This window comes from Urocitellus parryii, chromosome 8, assembly GCF_045843805.1.
Source record: "Urocitellus parryii isolate mUroPar1 chromosome 8, mUroPar1.hap1, whole genome shotgun sequence".
NCBI classification, from domain to species: domain Eukaryota; kingdom Metazoa; phylum Chordata; class Mammalia; order Rodentia; family Sciuridae; genus Urocitellus; species Urocitellus parryii.
In genome coordinates, this window is record NC_135538.1 from 623338 (window position 1) to 639864 (window position 16527).

General features: G+C 55.9%; 1 protein-coding gene across 1 annotated transcript in view; it reads left to right on the forward strand.

The window, feature by feature from the left end:
* Wdr27 (WD repeat domain 27) overlaps positions 1-16527 on the forward strand; it is a 144398-nt gene that overhangs the window by 68893 nt on the left and 58978 nt on the right. The window contains exons 20-23 of the mRNA XM_026380317.2: positions 9229-9326; positions 10398-10519; positions 14813-14910; positions 15949-16051. Of these exons, the coding sequence (XP_026236102.2) occupies positions 9229-9326; positions 10398-10519; positions 14813-14910; positions 15949-16051 (421 nt within the window). The remainder of the gene's footprint in view (positions 1-9228; positions 9327-10397; positions 10520-14812; positions 14911-15948; positions 16052-16527) is intronic.

Here is a 16527-nt window from a genome sequence, read left to right on the forward strand (position 1 = left end):
CTAGAGAGGGAAGCTGTGGGCCTTGTCCTGCTGTTGGCTCTGCCGTGATTTCCAGGCAGGTGCTGCTGTGGCTCCAAGGGCCGTGTCTCTCTCACAGCCATGCGAGGGAGCCTTTAGGCCATGGTCTGGTGGGCGCAGGGCCCTGGGGCTGTGGTGTTGCTGGATGGGGGTGGCCCTGTAGTATGGAGCCAGGCTTCTCCTTGGAGCTGAGTCTAGGAAGGTTGCTTGGGCATCTGTTTGCAACACTGCTGTCTGGTCATTTTGTGCTGGTCTGGTGGGGGCTGGAGGTTGTGGGGTTGATGGAGCTAGCCCCTGAGAAGTTGGAACACCTAGCAAGCATGAAGGGCTTTCCGGCCACCTGCCCCTAGCTGCAGGCAGCCAGTCGTGTGGCCACCTCTCGAGCAGCTTGTGTGTTTTCAGCTGGGAAGAAGAGCGCTAGACCACCAGGGTTTCCCACGTCTGCATCCGAGGGGACCTGGGCTCAGGTATGGCCTATCCTGAGTCCAGTGCCTGCTCCTGACAAAGTGTGACCCAGGTGGACAGTGTGGAGAACATCTCGGCTCACGCCAGCCCTCCTGGAGGGCGCTGGCCCTTCTGGCTCTCCCTAGTTCTTCCAGTGCTGATGCCAGACTCCTGGGGCTGGGGACTCTCTGTCTGCTCACTGAGGGTGAGGGCCTAAAAGGTGACCTCGCCCCGCCCCAGCTGCTGGCCAGTCCTGCACTGCTGAGGGAAGACGGGGCAGTGACCACTGGCTTGAGGACATAGTCCCTGGTCCTCGGGCCTCAGCACGTCAGCTGCCAGGGAGTCATGGGGTCTCCCTCCCTGTCCCCTGGTGACCTTCTCCTCCATGATGTCCGTCCCCTCCGTGGCCCTGTGGGTTTTGTGGCCATTCTTTTAGAGGGCCATCCAGCTGTGAGCCTCAAGGTTGCTGCTGGCCAGGCATTTTCCTGCCCTCCTGCTCAGATCCTGCAGTTCCGGGGACACTCTGCCACGCAGAGTGTGGGGCAGCCACAGGCCCAGCTGTGCAGGGGTGGCCTCTCCCAAGCATGCCTGCTGTGGCACTTGCCACAGCCCACAGTGCCCCCGAGCCAGGGCAGTTCCTCCCTGGGAAGCCTGGTGACCTGCTGCTGTCACCTGCAGGCAGTTTCCACCTTTTTCAAATGGGAGGCCTGTTTGTCAGCTGCTGGGTCCCCCAACTCGGTTCCAGACTGGCTGTCCCTCTGCTCTGCCTGTGGCTGGGTCTCACTGTTGTGCTGAGGCGTGCTCATCACACTGCGTGGTGCCCTTACTTCCTCTCTCAACACACCTCCACGCCCCACACCATCCCAGAGGGAGATGTTCCTCCAGGTCCTGCCAGGGTGCCCTCCACAGCCCTGCGTGTCCTGGGGAGGGGTTTACGAGGGCGGCGGCCTCAGCGGCCCCTTCCCCTTCCTGGCTGCTTACTCATCAGGACACCAGAGGCAGGGCTCCAGCGTTTACTCCGAATTCTCTCATCTCCTTTTCTTCTCCCTTTTGTGAGCGTCTGTCCTGAAGCTGTGAAGTCACCATTGTTCTTGGACCACAAGCATGAAGATGGGTGTGATCTTCTTAGAATTTTTTCTTGTTTAAAACAGTTCTATTGTGTCAGAGTACTTGCCAGAGAGCACCTAGGGGTGGCTGAAGGCCCAGGAGACCCGCCCTCCTAGGTGTAGGTGCACCTGAGGGTGGCTTACCTCCTAGGAGACCCTCCTTCCTAGGTGTAGATGCACCTAGGGGTGGCTGAAGGCCCAGGAGACCCGCCCTCCTAGGTGTAGGTGCACCTGAGGGTGGCTTACCTCCTAGGAGACCCTCCTTCCTAGGTGTAGATGCACCTAGGGGTGGCTGAAGGCCCAGGAGACCCGCCCTCCTAGGTGCAGGTGCACCTGAGGGTGGCTTACCTCCTAGGAGACCCTCCTTCCTAGGTGTAGATGCACCTGCTGGGTGGCTGATGTCCCAGAAGACCCTCCTTCCTAGGTGTAGGTGCACCTGAAAGGTGGCTGAAGTCCCAGAAGACCCCCACTCCTAGGTGTAGTTTCACCTGCAGGGTGGCTGACGTCCCAGGAGACCTGCTGTCCTAGATGTAGGTGCAACTGAGGGTGGCTGACATCCAGGGAGACCTGCCCTCCTAGGTATAGGTGCACCTGTGGGTGGCTGACATCCCAGGAGACCCTCCCTCCTAGGTGTAGGTGCACCTGTGGGTGGGTGATGTCCCAGGAGACCCTCCCTCCTAGGTATAGGTGCACCTGTGGGTGGCTGACTTCCCAGGAGACCCTCCCTCCTAGGTGTAGGTGCACCTAGGGGTGGCTGAAGGCCCAGGAGACCCTCCCTCCTTGGTGCAGGTGCACCTGCAGGTGGCTGACTTCCCAGGAGACCCGCCCTCCTAGGTGTAGGTTCACCTTTATGGTGGCTGATGTCCCAGGAGACCCGCCCTCCTAGGTGTAGGTGCACCTGCAGGTGGCTGACTTCCCAGGAGACCCGCCCTCCTAGGTGTAGGTTCACCTTTATGGTGGCTGATGTCCCAGGAGACCCGCCCTCCTTGGTGTAGGTGCACCTGCAGGTGGCTGACTTCCCAGGAGACCCGCCCTCCTAGGTGTAGGTTCACCTTTATGGTGGCTGACTTCCCAGGAGACCCGCCCTCCTAGGTGTAGGTTCACCTTTATGGTGGCTGATGTCCCAGGAGACCCGCCCTCCTAGGTGTAGGTGCACCTGCAGGTGGCTGACTTCCCAGGAGACCCGCCCTCCTAGGTGTAGGTGCACCTGCAGGTGGCTGACTTCCCAGGAGACCCGCCCTCCTAGGTGTAGGTTCACCTTTATGGTGGCTGATGTCCCAGGAGACCCTCCCTCCTTGGTGTAGGTGCACCTGCAGGTGGCTGACTTCCCAGGAGACCCGCCCTCCTAGGTGTAGGTTCACCTTTATGGTGGCTGATGTCCCAGGAGACCCGCCCTCCTAGGTGTCAGGGCACCTGCAGGTGGCTGACTGGCGAGTTCTAGGTCTCTGGAGCTCATTTCCCTGTGTACCTGAAACTCCCTGGTCCTGGCTCTTGTTATTCTGTCTGCCCTGTGAGGGCTGAATACCTCTCTGAGTGGAATCACACACTGTCTCTTCCTGTCTGAGTGACTCATCTCCCGTTGGCTTGGTGGCTTCATGTCCACCCATCCAGTCGCCAGGACCGACTTGCCTTTCCTAAGGGTTGGTTGCATTCTGCTGTGTGAATGCTCTGCACTTTCCTTTCCATCCATCCCTGATGGATATCTTGGCCCTTGTGAGTAGAGCTGAGTCAATACCAGAGTTATCAAAAGAATGCAAAGAAAAACCACAGTGAAATATGCATTTTTCTTCTATGTATTTGCAAAATTTTACAAAGTGATAAAGCCAGTGTTCCTGAGTGCAGAGTTGGAGCTTCCCAGGGAGGTGGGTGTGTAACACTCTGCCAGAGAGGTGTGCCCCAGGGCTCCTCTTTCAGACATTTACCTGTCCACAGACATGAAAAGACGATACCAAGGGTGTTCACGCTTAGCTCTCACAATGCGGAGGCCCCAAACGCCAGGCTCAGCCAAGGGTGTATTCATCTTGTGTGGCTCAATGCAAAGATCAAAGTGTTGTTTTTGAAGAATATTTAATGATATTGAGAAATATTTTTCATGTTTTTAACTGAATATAGCCTCAACATGGTTTTTAGTATGAATCCAATTTAACATTTTAAATGTCATTGAAACATTAAGAAGATGTCATAAAGAAACATATTGTCTTTTCTTTCTGTATTTCTGTGTTTCCATTATTATATAAGGAAAGTATTTTACCTTTTTTTGAGAGTAAAACTTCTTTTCAAACACAGGTAAAACTTATCCTCATGAGTAACTTATAAATGACTGTTTGGATTGATCTAGACCTGTGGGCATGAGTGGCTGTATTTTTGCTTAAACTTGTTTGTTATAAGAGGTGGGACAATTGCGTCCTCATCAGCAGGGCAAATGACCTGAGTTAGGGTAAAAAGCTACTAAGTCCCTGTCCCATCACTGAAGACACCTTTGTACTCCTAGCTTGCTATGCCTCACCTATCCCTCAGCCGTTTTGAAGATCAGAGTGGGACCTTTCTTGTTCTTTACCATCTTATCCCATCCTCTCCCCTCCCATGTCATGTCATCCCATCCCATGTCATCCAACCCATGTCATCCCATCCCATCCCCTCCCATGTCATCCCATCCCCTCCCCTCCCATGACATCCCATCCCCTCCCCTCCCATGTCATCCCATCCCCTCCCCTCCCATGTCATCCCATCCCCTCCCCTCCCATGTCATCCCATCCCATCCCCTCCCATGTCATCCCATCCCATCCCCTCCCATATCATCCCAACACATGTCATCCAACCCATGTCATCCCATCCCATCCCCTCCCATGTCATCCCATCCCCTCCCCTCCCATGTCATCCCATCCCCTCCCCTCCCATGTCATCCCAACCCATGTCATCCCATCTCATCCCCTCCCCTCCCATGTCATCCCAACCCATGTCATCCCATCTCATCCCCTCCCCTCCCATGTCATCCCAACCCATGTCATCCCATTTCATGTCATCCCAACCCATGTCATCCCATCCCATCCCCTCCCCTCCCATGTCATCCCAACCCATGTCATCCCAACCCATGTCATTCCATTTCATGTCATCCCCTCCCATGTCATCCCATCCCCTCCCCTCCCATGTCATCCCATCCCATCCCCTCCCATGTCATCCCATCCCATCCCCTCCCATATCATCCCAACCCATGTCATCCCATCCCATCCCCTCCCCTCCCATGTCATCCCATCCCATGTCATCCCAACCCATGTCATCCCATCCCATCCCCTCCCCTCCCATGTCATCCCAACCCATGTCATCCCATCCCATCCCCTCCCCTCCCATGTCATCCCAACCCATGTCATCCCAACCCATGTCATTCCATTTCATGTCATCCCCTCCCATGTCATCCCATCCCCTCCCCTCCCATGTCATCCCATCCCATCCCCTCCCATGTCATCCCATCCCATCCCCTCCCATATCATCCCAACCCATGTCATCCCATCCCATCCCCTCCCCTCCCATGTCATCCCATCCCATGTCATCCAACCCATGTCATCCCATCCCATCCCCTCCCATGTCATCCCATACCATGTCATCCAACCCATGTCATCCCATCCCATCCCCTCCCATGTCATCCCATCCCCTCCCCTCCCATGTCATCCCATCCCCTCCCCTCCCATGTCATCCCATCCCCTCCCCTCCCATGTCATCCCATCCCCTCCCCTCCCATGTCATCCCATCCCATCCCCTCCCATATCATCCCAACACATGTCATCCAACCCATGTCATCCCATCCCATCCCCTCCCATGTCATCCCCTCCCATGTCATCCCCTCCCCTCCCCTCCCATGTCATCCCATCCCCTCCCCTCCCATGTCATCCCAACCCATGTCATCCCATCTCATCCCCTCCCCTCCCATGTCATCCCAACCCATGTCATCCCATCTCATCCCCTCCCCTCCCATGTCATCCCAACCCATGTCATCCCATTTCATGTCATCCCAACCCATGTCATCCCAACCCATGTCATCCCATCCCATCCCCTCCCCTCCCATGTCATCCCAACCCATGTCATCCCAACCCATGTCATTCCATTTCATGTCATCCCCTCCCATGTCATCCCATCCCCTCCCCTCCCATGTCATCCCATCCCATCCCCTCCCATGTCATCCCATCCCATCCCCTCCCATATCATCCCAACCCATGTCATCCCATCCCATCCCCTCCCCTCCCATGTCATCCCATCCCATGTCATCCCATCCCATGTCATCCCATCCCATCCCATCCCCTCCCCTCCCATCCCATCCCATCCCATCCCCTCCCCTCCCATGTCATCCCATCCCATCCCCTCCCATGTCATCCCATCCCCTCCCCTCCCATGTCATCCCAACCCATGTCATCCCATCTCATCCCCTCCCCTCCCATGTCATCCCAACCCATGTCATCCCATCTCATCCCCTCCCCTCCCATGTCATCCCAACCCATGTCATCCCATTTCATGTCATCCCAACCCATGTCATCCCAACCCATGTCATCCCATCCCATCCCCTCCCCTCCCATGTCATCCCCTCCCATATCATCCCAACACATGTCATCCAACCCATGTCATCCCATCCCATCCCCTCCCATGTCATCCCCTCCCATGTCATCCCCTCCCCTCCCCTCCCATGTCATCCCATCCCCTCCCCTCCCATGTCATCCCAACCCATGTCATCCCATCCCATCCCCTCCCCTCCCATGTCATCCCATCCCATGTCATCCCATCCCATGTCATCCCATCCCATCCCATCCCCTCCCCTCCCATCCCATCCCATCCCATCCCCTCCCCTCCCATGTCATCCCATCCCATCCCCTCCCCTCCCATGCTATCCCATCCCATGTCATCCAATCTGTCCCAAATCAGGAAATGTTGGCTGCTACAACTGGCAGCCCCTGCTGGCTGCATCTGAACTGATGGTGAGGGAGAAGTGGATTCCACAGGGGGTGCTCTTCCTGACCATTGCTGAGTGCTGCGTATGTGACCCCTGACATGGGTGGTCTGACTGAGATGCTGGACACCTGGGTCCTGCAGACCACCTGTGCTCCTTCTACTGCCATTACCACTGCAGGTGACAGCCCCTTGAAACTTCATTCATGGAGCGAACTGGCACTTCCTAGGTACTTCTCTCAGGTAGAAAGCAGATGCAGGCTCAAAGTAAATAATCAAAACCTACAACCCAGCTGGCAGCACAGAAAATCAGGAAACATTGATCCTAACACGATCTTTATGCTTTATTTCTACATGTGACCAAGGAGGCCCATGCCTGTGCGTAGCTCCCGGCACATCCCACTGGCCTTCCTGCAGGGATCCCTCGCTCACCCGTGTCTCCTGGGCTTTCCCACCCTCTTTCTGAAAGGCCCGTCCTAATTTGAACAGTCCCCTGATTTTACACACTTTCCAAATTAAACAAATATGTTCTTCTTTTAAAAATTTAAAAATTATTTTATTGTATTAAATTTGTTTTAATTAGTTATGCATGACAGTAGAATGCACATTGATTCACTGTGCACAAATGGAGCACAGTTTTTCACTTCTCTGGTTGTGAGTGAAGTGGAGTCCCACCATCCTTGCAATCATACATGTACCTAGGGAAATGATGTTTGTCTCATTCTACTATCTTTCCTACCCCATTACCCCTCTTCTCCCTCCCTCCCCTTTGCCCAATCCAGAGTTCCTTCACTCATCCCATGCCCCCACCCCCATAGGGACCAGCATCACTTATCAGAGAGATCATTTGGCCTTTCATTTTGGAGGATTGGCTGACTTTGCTTAGCATGATATTCTTCAACTCCATCCATTTACCTGCAAATGCCATAATTTTATTCTCTTTTAATGATGAGTAGTACTCCATTGTGTATGTATACCACAGTTTCTTTATCCATTCGTCTATTGAAGGGCATCTAGGTTGCTTCCACAGTTTAGCTATTGTGAATTGAGGTATTATAAACATTGACATGGCTGCATCACTGTTGTATGCTGATTTTAAGTCCTTTGGGTATAGACTGAGGAATGGGATAGCTAGGTCAAATGGTGGTTCCATTCCAAGTTTTCCAAGGAATCTCCATACTGCTTTCAATAATGGTTGCACCAATTTGCAGTCCCACCAGCAGTGTATGAGTGTGCCTCTTCCCCCATTTATTGTTGCTTATATTCTTAATAGCTGCCATTCTGACTAGAATGAGATGAAATCTTAGAGTAGTTTTGATTTGCATTTCTCTAATTAATAGAGTCGTTAATTTTTTTCAAATATTTGTTGATTAATTGTATATCATCTTCTGAGAAGTGTGATGAATTACATTTATTGATTTCCGTATGTCGAACCAACATTGTGTCCCTGGGTGTACCTCACTTGATTGTTGTGCACTACTATCTTTTTAATATTTGCCAGAGTTTGAGTGAGAGTTTTCGCATCTATGTTCATCAGGGATACGGGTCTGAAGTTTTCATTCCTGGATGTGTCTTTGCCTGGTTTTGGTATCGGGGTGATATCAGCCTCATGGAATGGGTTTGGAAGGGTCCCTCCTTTCGTATTTCATGGAATCATCTGAGGGGACTGGTGCTAACCTTCTCCGAAGGTCTTGAGGAGCTCGCTGAGAAGCATTGGTCCGGGCTCTCCTTGGTCGGAAGGCTCCGGACACTGTCCCCACTTCATTGCTTGACATTGCTCTGTTCACCCTGTGTGTCCCTGGGTTCCACTGGGCAGGTCACATGTGTCTCGGAGTTGACTTTGCATCCTGCTGTTTTCTCTTTCACGGGAGTGGACATTTTCAAAATGGTTTCGGATCATCTTCTGTATTTGTCAGCAGTTTTTATCATAATAATTTGCATAAGGACATTCTTCCCCAAGTCTCTCCTGAGATTGGCCTCAGTTTGTCTCTCAGTGTGTGGCTGTTCTCCCTGAGTCCCTCAAACCCTGCGTTGGTGGCTCTGGGGCCTGTCCCTGGGCTAGTCCCTGCAGGTCACTCCCCTGGCCTGCTCCGTTGTCCCCGCCCCCCAGGTTCTGTGCTGTCCCTGATGGCCCCCTCCATTGCTGTTGCTGAGTGTGTCCACACCCAGGCCCCGGGCGGCAGGACGTCTGCCCTGGCTGGGCCTGGCTCTTCCTCTGATGTCCTTTTTGCCTTGTGCCTGCTCAGCTATGGCCTTGCTGGGACCACCTCCTGGGTTTCTGCTGGTGCCTGTCCTTTAGGAGGTACTTCTGGGGACCTAGACCCTGTATCTATGAAAGTCACCCGCGCTGTGTCTGTGCTCCTCAGGAAAGAGCCCCACAGGGGGGTTCAAGTCGCACACAGGTGCTCTCTGCCTGGCTGGCGCTGGGGAAGCATGCAGGCTTCTTTTGGAATATGGGGACAAAGTCACTTGTCCTACTTGGGAATGAGTTACTTTAGGTATATGAGATGTTATCTTCACAAAGTTTTCCTAGAGGAAAAGCTGGGGTTTCTCAATAGAAAACTCAATAGAAAAGGTCCTTTCTAAAGGAGGTGAGGGTCCCTGCTGCCAGGACCCAGGGACACCCAGCCTTGCTAGGTGCCGAGAGCCCCGTGAGCCTTCTGCGTGGTAAAGCTGGCTGGGTAGCTGTGGTGGGAGGAAACAGGTGATCTCTTTACTTTTCTTCCAGGTATAAGCCCAGGAGCAGGTACGAGTGTGTCCTCAGGCTGTCCACCAGGGGGGCCACTGAGGTGACCAGCTTGTCAGCGGTGAACGACTTCTACTCCCGTATCCTTGTCTGGGTCTTCCAGCTGCCAGCCAGTGAGCTCCGATGTCTGGTGCTGTGCGGCACAGGCTGCTCGGGGCCATTCCCGGGGCACTGACGCTCTTGGCAGCAACTGGACGGTGAGGTTTCCTCTCAGTGCGGGGCTTTCCAGGGGGCAGCTGTCAGGACCCAGCTGTCAGGACAGGTCCTGGACAGACCAGGCCCTCACAGGGAGGGCTGCCAGACCCCGAGCTGCTGCTCCCGCAGAGTGCACCGTCGAGTCCAAGCTTCGATTCAGGCTGTGTATGGGTAATGTTGTCACTTTTAATCAAAAAACTGGTTTTATTCACTTCGCCTCAGATCTCCTCATGGGTAAAGGCTCTAGTTCATGCAGACACAGGCACGTTTGGGTTCTGCTGAGGGTTCCAGGTGCGCTTCCTTCCCCAGGCCTGAGAGGTCCTGCGGGAACACCGTGGAGCTGGAGTGGGGCTCCGCCCTGGGTCCTGTGGAAGGGGAAGGGAGACCCCTGGCAGCAGGGGTCCCCGCGGCTTGCACTTCAGCTGTGCCGTCTGCGTGTGCCGGCCTGGGCCCCGGCTTCTGCCTGGCGAGACGCTGGGGAGTGTGGGTGGTCACTCGATCCCTGTATGCACACATGGCCTGTCCACTCAGACGGTGCCTGTGCTCTCTGGACGTGTGGGTCTGGGCTGCTCCAGGTGCTGTCCCCCATGTGGCTGTGCCCCACAGTGGTCTCATCTGGTCTGTATTCGGACTGCCCACGTTTCCACCTCTAGCTGATCTGGACGTTTCCTGGACACGTCCACTCAGTCTGGCCGAGGTAGACTGAGGCCGACTGCAGAACCTGCTCCTCTGCCATCTCCCATCTCCCAGCAGCACCCTCTGCTGCTGCGGACACCCGGGGGCCGGCCGAGTGGGGCTGTGCTGGGGGGACTTCCCTGTGGGGCTGCAGAGGTTCTGGTCAGCCAGTCTGCTGAGCAGAGCTGCGCCTGCCCAGAACGTGCACCCCGGGTGTGCACAGAGCCGTGCCTCCCTGTGGGCCAGGCCACCGTGCAGGCTCCCTAACTCAGCTGCTGCAGACGTGGTCCTCACAGCTGGCCGCAACAGGACTTTGCAAGTTTTCGACCTCAACACCGGCTGCAGTGCTGCAGTGATAGCAGAAGCCCATTCTCTGCCCATCCATCAGATCTGTCAGAATAAAGTAAGTTCTGGACACACATGTGACGGTTGGGATCTTTAGTGTCCCCTGAAAAGCCTGTGTGGGAAGCCTGGTCCTCAGTATAGCAAGACTCAGAGGTGGGTCTCTCAGGCAGTGGTGACCGGGGACAGCGAGCTCACCGTGAGCGCCGTTTGGTGGATCAGTGATTTGAATGGGCTTGGACTGCAGGGTGGTCCTGTGGTCAGGTAGGGCGTGGCTGGAGGAGGTGGGTCCTAGGGCTGTGCCCTGGCTACATCTGTCCCTGTTCCTGCCCATCTCCTGGCTGCCAGGCTGAGCAGCCTTCCTCCGCCAAGCCTCCCCATGATGTGTCTGCCTCACTTCAGGCAAGAAAAACAGACTGTTTGAACACGAACCGAATCTTTGAACCCATGAGCCCCCACAAACGTTTCCTTTTCTGAGTTGCTCTCCTCAGGGGTGCTGATCACAACGAGGAAAGGCTGAAGAATACAGTACGTTGTTGGTACATTAGGAGCTTTAAGTTCTTAATAAACAAAGTATTAGGACGTAATTTCGGAACTGCTGCCAATTTCAGTGTAACTCATATGAATCACTATTTTAGGCCTTGACATTTGACCTGTTACCCCAGGGCCCAGACAAACCTCAGCAGGTGAGCCATCTCATGGGGTCACGTTGGGTGTGGCCTGGCTCCGTCTCCCTGTCCCCACGCCCAGGCGACCCGTCCTCGGGACTCTCGGCACCCTGTGCCAGCGGAGGCTCCTGGACCCTTCAGGACACAAGCCACACCCAGCAGGCCGTCCCTTCCCGCGGCTCATCTGCGGGTTCCTCGGGGGCTGGGCTGGACCCTCTGGGCTCAGGCTGGGCAACCTGGCACTGGTCCAGACCTGGGGAAGGCTGTCATGGGCTGCCACTGGCTTCTGAGCTCCAGTTCCCGGGCCCTGCCCACGGAGCAGGGTGGCCATGTGCTGGGTATCCCCAGCGCTTTCCAGGGGTCAGTCCCAGTGTGCCTGCTCTCTGCTTTCCATCTCTGCTCCGTGGCCTGGGCCATCCATGTCCAGCTCCGAGGAGTCTGTCTCTGGGTGGCAGACTTGACTGTCACTTTGCCACCAGTTCACACTGCTGACCAGCCTGGGAGTGTGGGGGAAGGCTTGGATCCGTGCCTTCCTGGCACACAGTTGGTGCTCAGAGGTGGCTGGCCTAGTTGGAGCCCACAGGCTGAGCCTGGCCGCTGTGGACGGTTGGGTTGGGGTCTGTCCAGAGCTGCCTCCCCGCAGTGTGCAAGGGGCACTGTGGGCACAGGACGCCAGAGCTGGCTGTGAGCGCCCGTCCAGGTCTCCACAGGGACGCCTGGCGAGATGGGAACGCGGTTTCTACCAGGTGCTAGGCGGCGCTCTGGGCAGAGTCGGGGTGAGCCTCACCGAGTGCCCGGTGCTTGTGGCAGGATTCCTCCTCCTCAGTGGCCTTTCCCCAGAGCACTGTCCTGCAGAGGACTCTGGTCCACAGTCCAGGACGAGCAGTTGTGAATGACTTCCAAATGGAGTGTCCGTGTGGAGAAGCTGAGGGCTGTGGCCGTGGGAGGCAGGGAGGCTCTGCAGGCCTGTGACGGATGCGTGTGCCTGTGCCAGCCACCTCCGAACGGGGGTCAGATGGCCTGATTTTCCCGTGTTCTCAAGTGAAGAGTCTCAGGCTCGTTTTCCCCCTCAGCTCACACTGTCTTGGGAGCAAGTGCCGCTTGGCGAGTCCCCAGCAGCGGGTCCTGGGGAGGCTGTGTGACGCTGGCCCAGCCCTGCTGCGTGGGCCCGTTCCTTCCCTGGGTCGGTTCCTTCCTGGCTCATCTTGAGGGTTCCTCAGGGGCTGAGCTGCACCCTGCTGGGCGCTTGGGGAGGCCAGGCCAGCCCTGCTGTGCGGGCAGTGCAGCTGGCAGCGCCCCGCACTGGCAGCGGGGGGCCCGCTGGTCAGAGCGGGCTTCGTGGTCCAGGGTGTGTCTGCTGTAGGCGGCTGCCTGGGCTCGGTGCGCGGCCCATCTGCCCCAGGCGTGCAGTCTGCCGCCTCACTCCGCAGCATGGCTGCAGTGCTCTGGGACAGGGTGGCGCAGGAAGAACAGCTGGCGCTCGTCTGTGCGGCGCTCGTCTGTGGGGCCGCTGGCTCGCTTCCTGAGGAGGAGGTCTGGAGCGCCTAATGACAGGCCTTCAACGCGCAGCTTGCTCGGGGCCACACTCTTCCTGTCACGCGGCATGAGTTCCCACGTTCACCAGACTAGGATCTGGGGTGTGCTTTCAGGTCTCTGTGTGGGAGGTGTCTTCATCCTCTGTTTGTTACTGACGTCGGACTTGAGGACAGTGCGTGCAGAGCGTGTATTGTGTTAGTACTGATGTTCTCGATATCTTCTGAGATTTTGTATTCAGTGGAAAACTTGACCTCTGGCTTGTTTTTAAAATAGATATTACATACTTATACAAAATCATGCACTTTTTCTAGCTATCAGCTCTAGGTCTCCATGGATGCCCGTGGCTCAACCTAGTTAATTGCTTCTAAATCGTTCAAGGCTTCTCGATTTTTTAATAGCGAGGGAAGTGTGTTTGTTCCCTCTCCCACTTGGGCTGCCATCTTGTCAGTCCCCCTTACTGTCTACCCACAGTGGCTGTGGGAACCTGGAGGCTGTGTTACTCAGCATAGTGAAGTCTGCATTTTGCATGTCCACCTCAGCTGTGTTTCAGGACCATTTCTGCTCAGGCTCTGTGCATGTGCCACCCACTCCACTCAGCCTTCTGAAGAAGATTTGCTGTCCTTGGGGTCCTCCTGCAGAGGTCTTCCTGAGCCTGTGTGGGCTGGCATGAGTGCTGTGCCTGCCACCGGGCGCGTGGGTTCACCTCACGTGTGCCTTCTGATGTGCATTCCTGTCCTTCCTGCGTGGGTTTCTTCCTCCTCACCCTCCATCAGGTGGACAGACTGTGAAGCTCTCTTTTCCCCGGGCAGTTGACGGCTCTCTCTGCCTCTGGCTTCCTATGTTGAGCTCCTGTGCTGTGTGCCTTTCCCAGGCAGCGCTCAGCAGGTGGCCTGCAGGTGCAGTGTCACTGGGCCACACTGGGATGCTGCACTGCAGGTGTGGGGCCGCGCCTGGGCCCGTGCTACCTGAGCTCAACTCCCACCTGGGGCTGGGGGAGGGCACAGCGAGGTGGTGTTGGGGATGCGACGGCAGAGCTGAGCCCAGGCGGGCCAAGTGTGCCAGTGAGCAGGCCGAGCTCGAAGGGCCCTCTGCTTCCTGCTGCTGGAGAAGAGTCATTCCAGGTGGATTCCAAACTCACGTGCTTGGGGACGTGCTTGGGGACGTGCTTGGGGACTCCCGCCTGGAGCTTGTCTGGAGAGCTGGAGAGCCAGGTGCTAGCGGGAGGTGGGCCCTCACGAGGCTCCAGGTGTTGATCATGTCTCGAGCCAGAGGTTCCACAGGTGCCCTTCCCTCGAGTCTCACTCTGTGGGTATCTTTTGACAGCAGCAGGGAAGGTGGCCACCTGAGGGCCTCTCCTCGGTGCCTCCCGCTGCCCAGGCCTCAGCACTCACCTCCGAGGTCTTAGGTGGGACGATGGGTGCAGAAGCAGGGCCTCACTGAGGCGTCCCGGATGCCGTGCTGACTGGCTGTGACCCTTACTTGGAAAAGGAATGTCAGCCTGCTGGCCCCTTGCTCTGTCATCCTCTGCTGATCCGGTGCCATGCCTCTGGTGGCATGACACGCAGAGAAAATGACGACTCACGGTCGATGCTCCCTCTGCTCAGTGCACAGCCTCAGCTGCTGGGCAGTGCGTGTACACCAAGGATGGCTTCCTTGGTGACATGACTGTCACGTGAGTTCTGAGGCCTGAGTTCGCACAAGCCAAGGCTGCCTGCCCTCTCTGTGCCATGTGCTCCTGGGAACCATATTCACACACACAGCTTGCCACAGACTGAAAGGCTGTGGGGCAGAGCAGGACTGTGTGTGGAAGTTCTCAAGTTCGACTCTGAAATCATTACAGTAAGAGGTTTGTGTTGATTTCTGACTGTAAAGAATGAAGTATTGTCAGACGTCAGTGGCACGATGTCTTCATGTACTTACAGTGGGACTGAAACCCGGGTGCTACACCACTGAGCTACAGCCCCAGCCCTTTTCATTTTTTATTTTGAGACAGGGCCTCGCTAAGTTGCTGAGGCTGGCCTCAACTTGCAATCCTCTTGCCTCAGCCTCTGGAGGTGCTGGATTGACGTGTGCACCCCTGTGCCCAGCAGCAGAATGCTTTAAAATCCAGCCTTTAGAAACCCGTCTTGACTTTTCCCTTCTGATTTCAGGGATCATCCTTTACGGCCCAGCAGTTCCAGGCCTATAATCTTTTCCTGACCACAGCCGTTGGTGAAGGGGTGAGACTGTGGGACCTGAGGACCCTGAGGTAAGTCCTGCATGTATCCCAGCACTGCCACGGGGAGGAGCTGGGAGCGAGGCCCGGTGGCTTCCCAACATGCCGAGGCTGTGGCTCACCCAGGCACAGTTGAGGAGGCTGAGCTGGGCCTCGCTAGGCTAGAACCCAGGGCGTCGGTGCATGAGACCAGCACCTGTTCAACGGTGCAGGACACGCTTCCCCCATGAGCCGACAGGGCACTCCTGTGCCCCTCGGTCCCAGAACAGAGAGAAAGCCCCCTCTGCAGGTGTCGTAGGGCCACCAGTCAGGACCTGTTGGTGGTGCGGAGCCCTGGGGCACCCATCCCGGGAGGCCACGCAGCTAGGCGCTTCCCTGGGAAGGCTCGGAGGTTCTCTTCATAAAGCTAGCTCCAATTCTTTCTCTTTTTTAATTTGTGCATAATAATCGTACAAAACAGTGCATCTGATTGTGGCACACTTACAGGTGTGTGTCCTGCAGCCTGGCTTATTTCACTCACGATGCTCTGACCTTTTTAAAAGTGGTACTTTGTAAGTAGCTGTTTGTGAACCTTGACTCCCTGGGTAGACGCGGCCCCTTCCTGGAGTCTGGCCCTTCCGTTCCTCTGCTGGGAAGTGAGCCTAGCCTCTGCTGTGAGAGGCAGGCTGCCTCCCGCACCGTGGTGATCTGGAAGGTCCTGCAGTACAGCAGTCTCCAGAGATCACTGTTATTTAATATCGATCATATAGGGAAAGCTCATGTATTGCTAGTTCTGTCATCTTTGAGAATTTATGGTATCAAATAGTGTTTGAATTGCTTTTCAAGATCTCTTTAATTGTTTGCCATTTAAAATTCTCGAACATAAAATATTCAGGGTGTGGCTCAGTGGTGGGGAGCTTGCCCGGCTCCTTGGCAAGGCCCAGAGTTCAGTTCCCAGAACTGCAGCAAAAAATAAGGAGTTTTCCTCATGATAGTTTCTTTCTTTTGTGAAGGAAAGGGCTGCTGGTGTGCCTCCTCCACCTGGGTTGAGGTGTGCTCAGTTTCCCCTGCTGTTCCTTGCTGTCCTCGCAGGTGTGAGCGCAGTTTTGAAGGACATCCGAACCGTGGCTACCCCTGCAGAATTGCTTTCAGCCCTTGTGGACGGTTTGTGGCCTGCGGAGCTGAGGACAGACATGTAGGTGTGGGTGAGGGACGTGGGACACAGAATCTAGTGATGCTGTCTGGTTACTCTGGGGATGGGCACGCTGGGTGCCCCGTGTCGCTCGAGGTGCCCAGTCTCATGCTTCAGTGGCCGTGCGTGGGAGGCACAGATGCCACTTCTTTATTGAAACTTGGGGAGCACCCACCCGGGCCCAAGCCTCTCGCAGCACTGCACGTGCGCTCTGAGCACCCTTGCGTGGTGTGTCCTGGGGATGCAGGTGACGCTGTGAGGGGCCTTTCCTAAGGAACAGGTGCTGTGGGAAGCTACCCTTTCCCCTGGCCGCCACTGCACAGCGCTTGCACCTCCAGGGGGTCTGGAGCACAGCTGTCAACATGCCTGTGTCCCTGACACAGCAGGGGGTCAGGTGCACCACCGTGGGAGGCCTACCCTGCAGATGTTATCTTGCTCATGATGCTAGAGACCATCGTCTGCCTGGTGTAGGAGGGTCC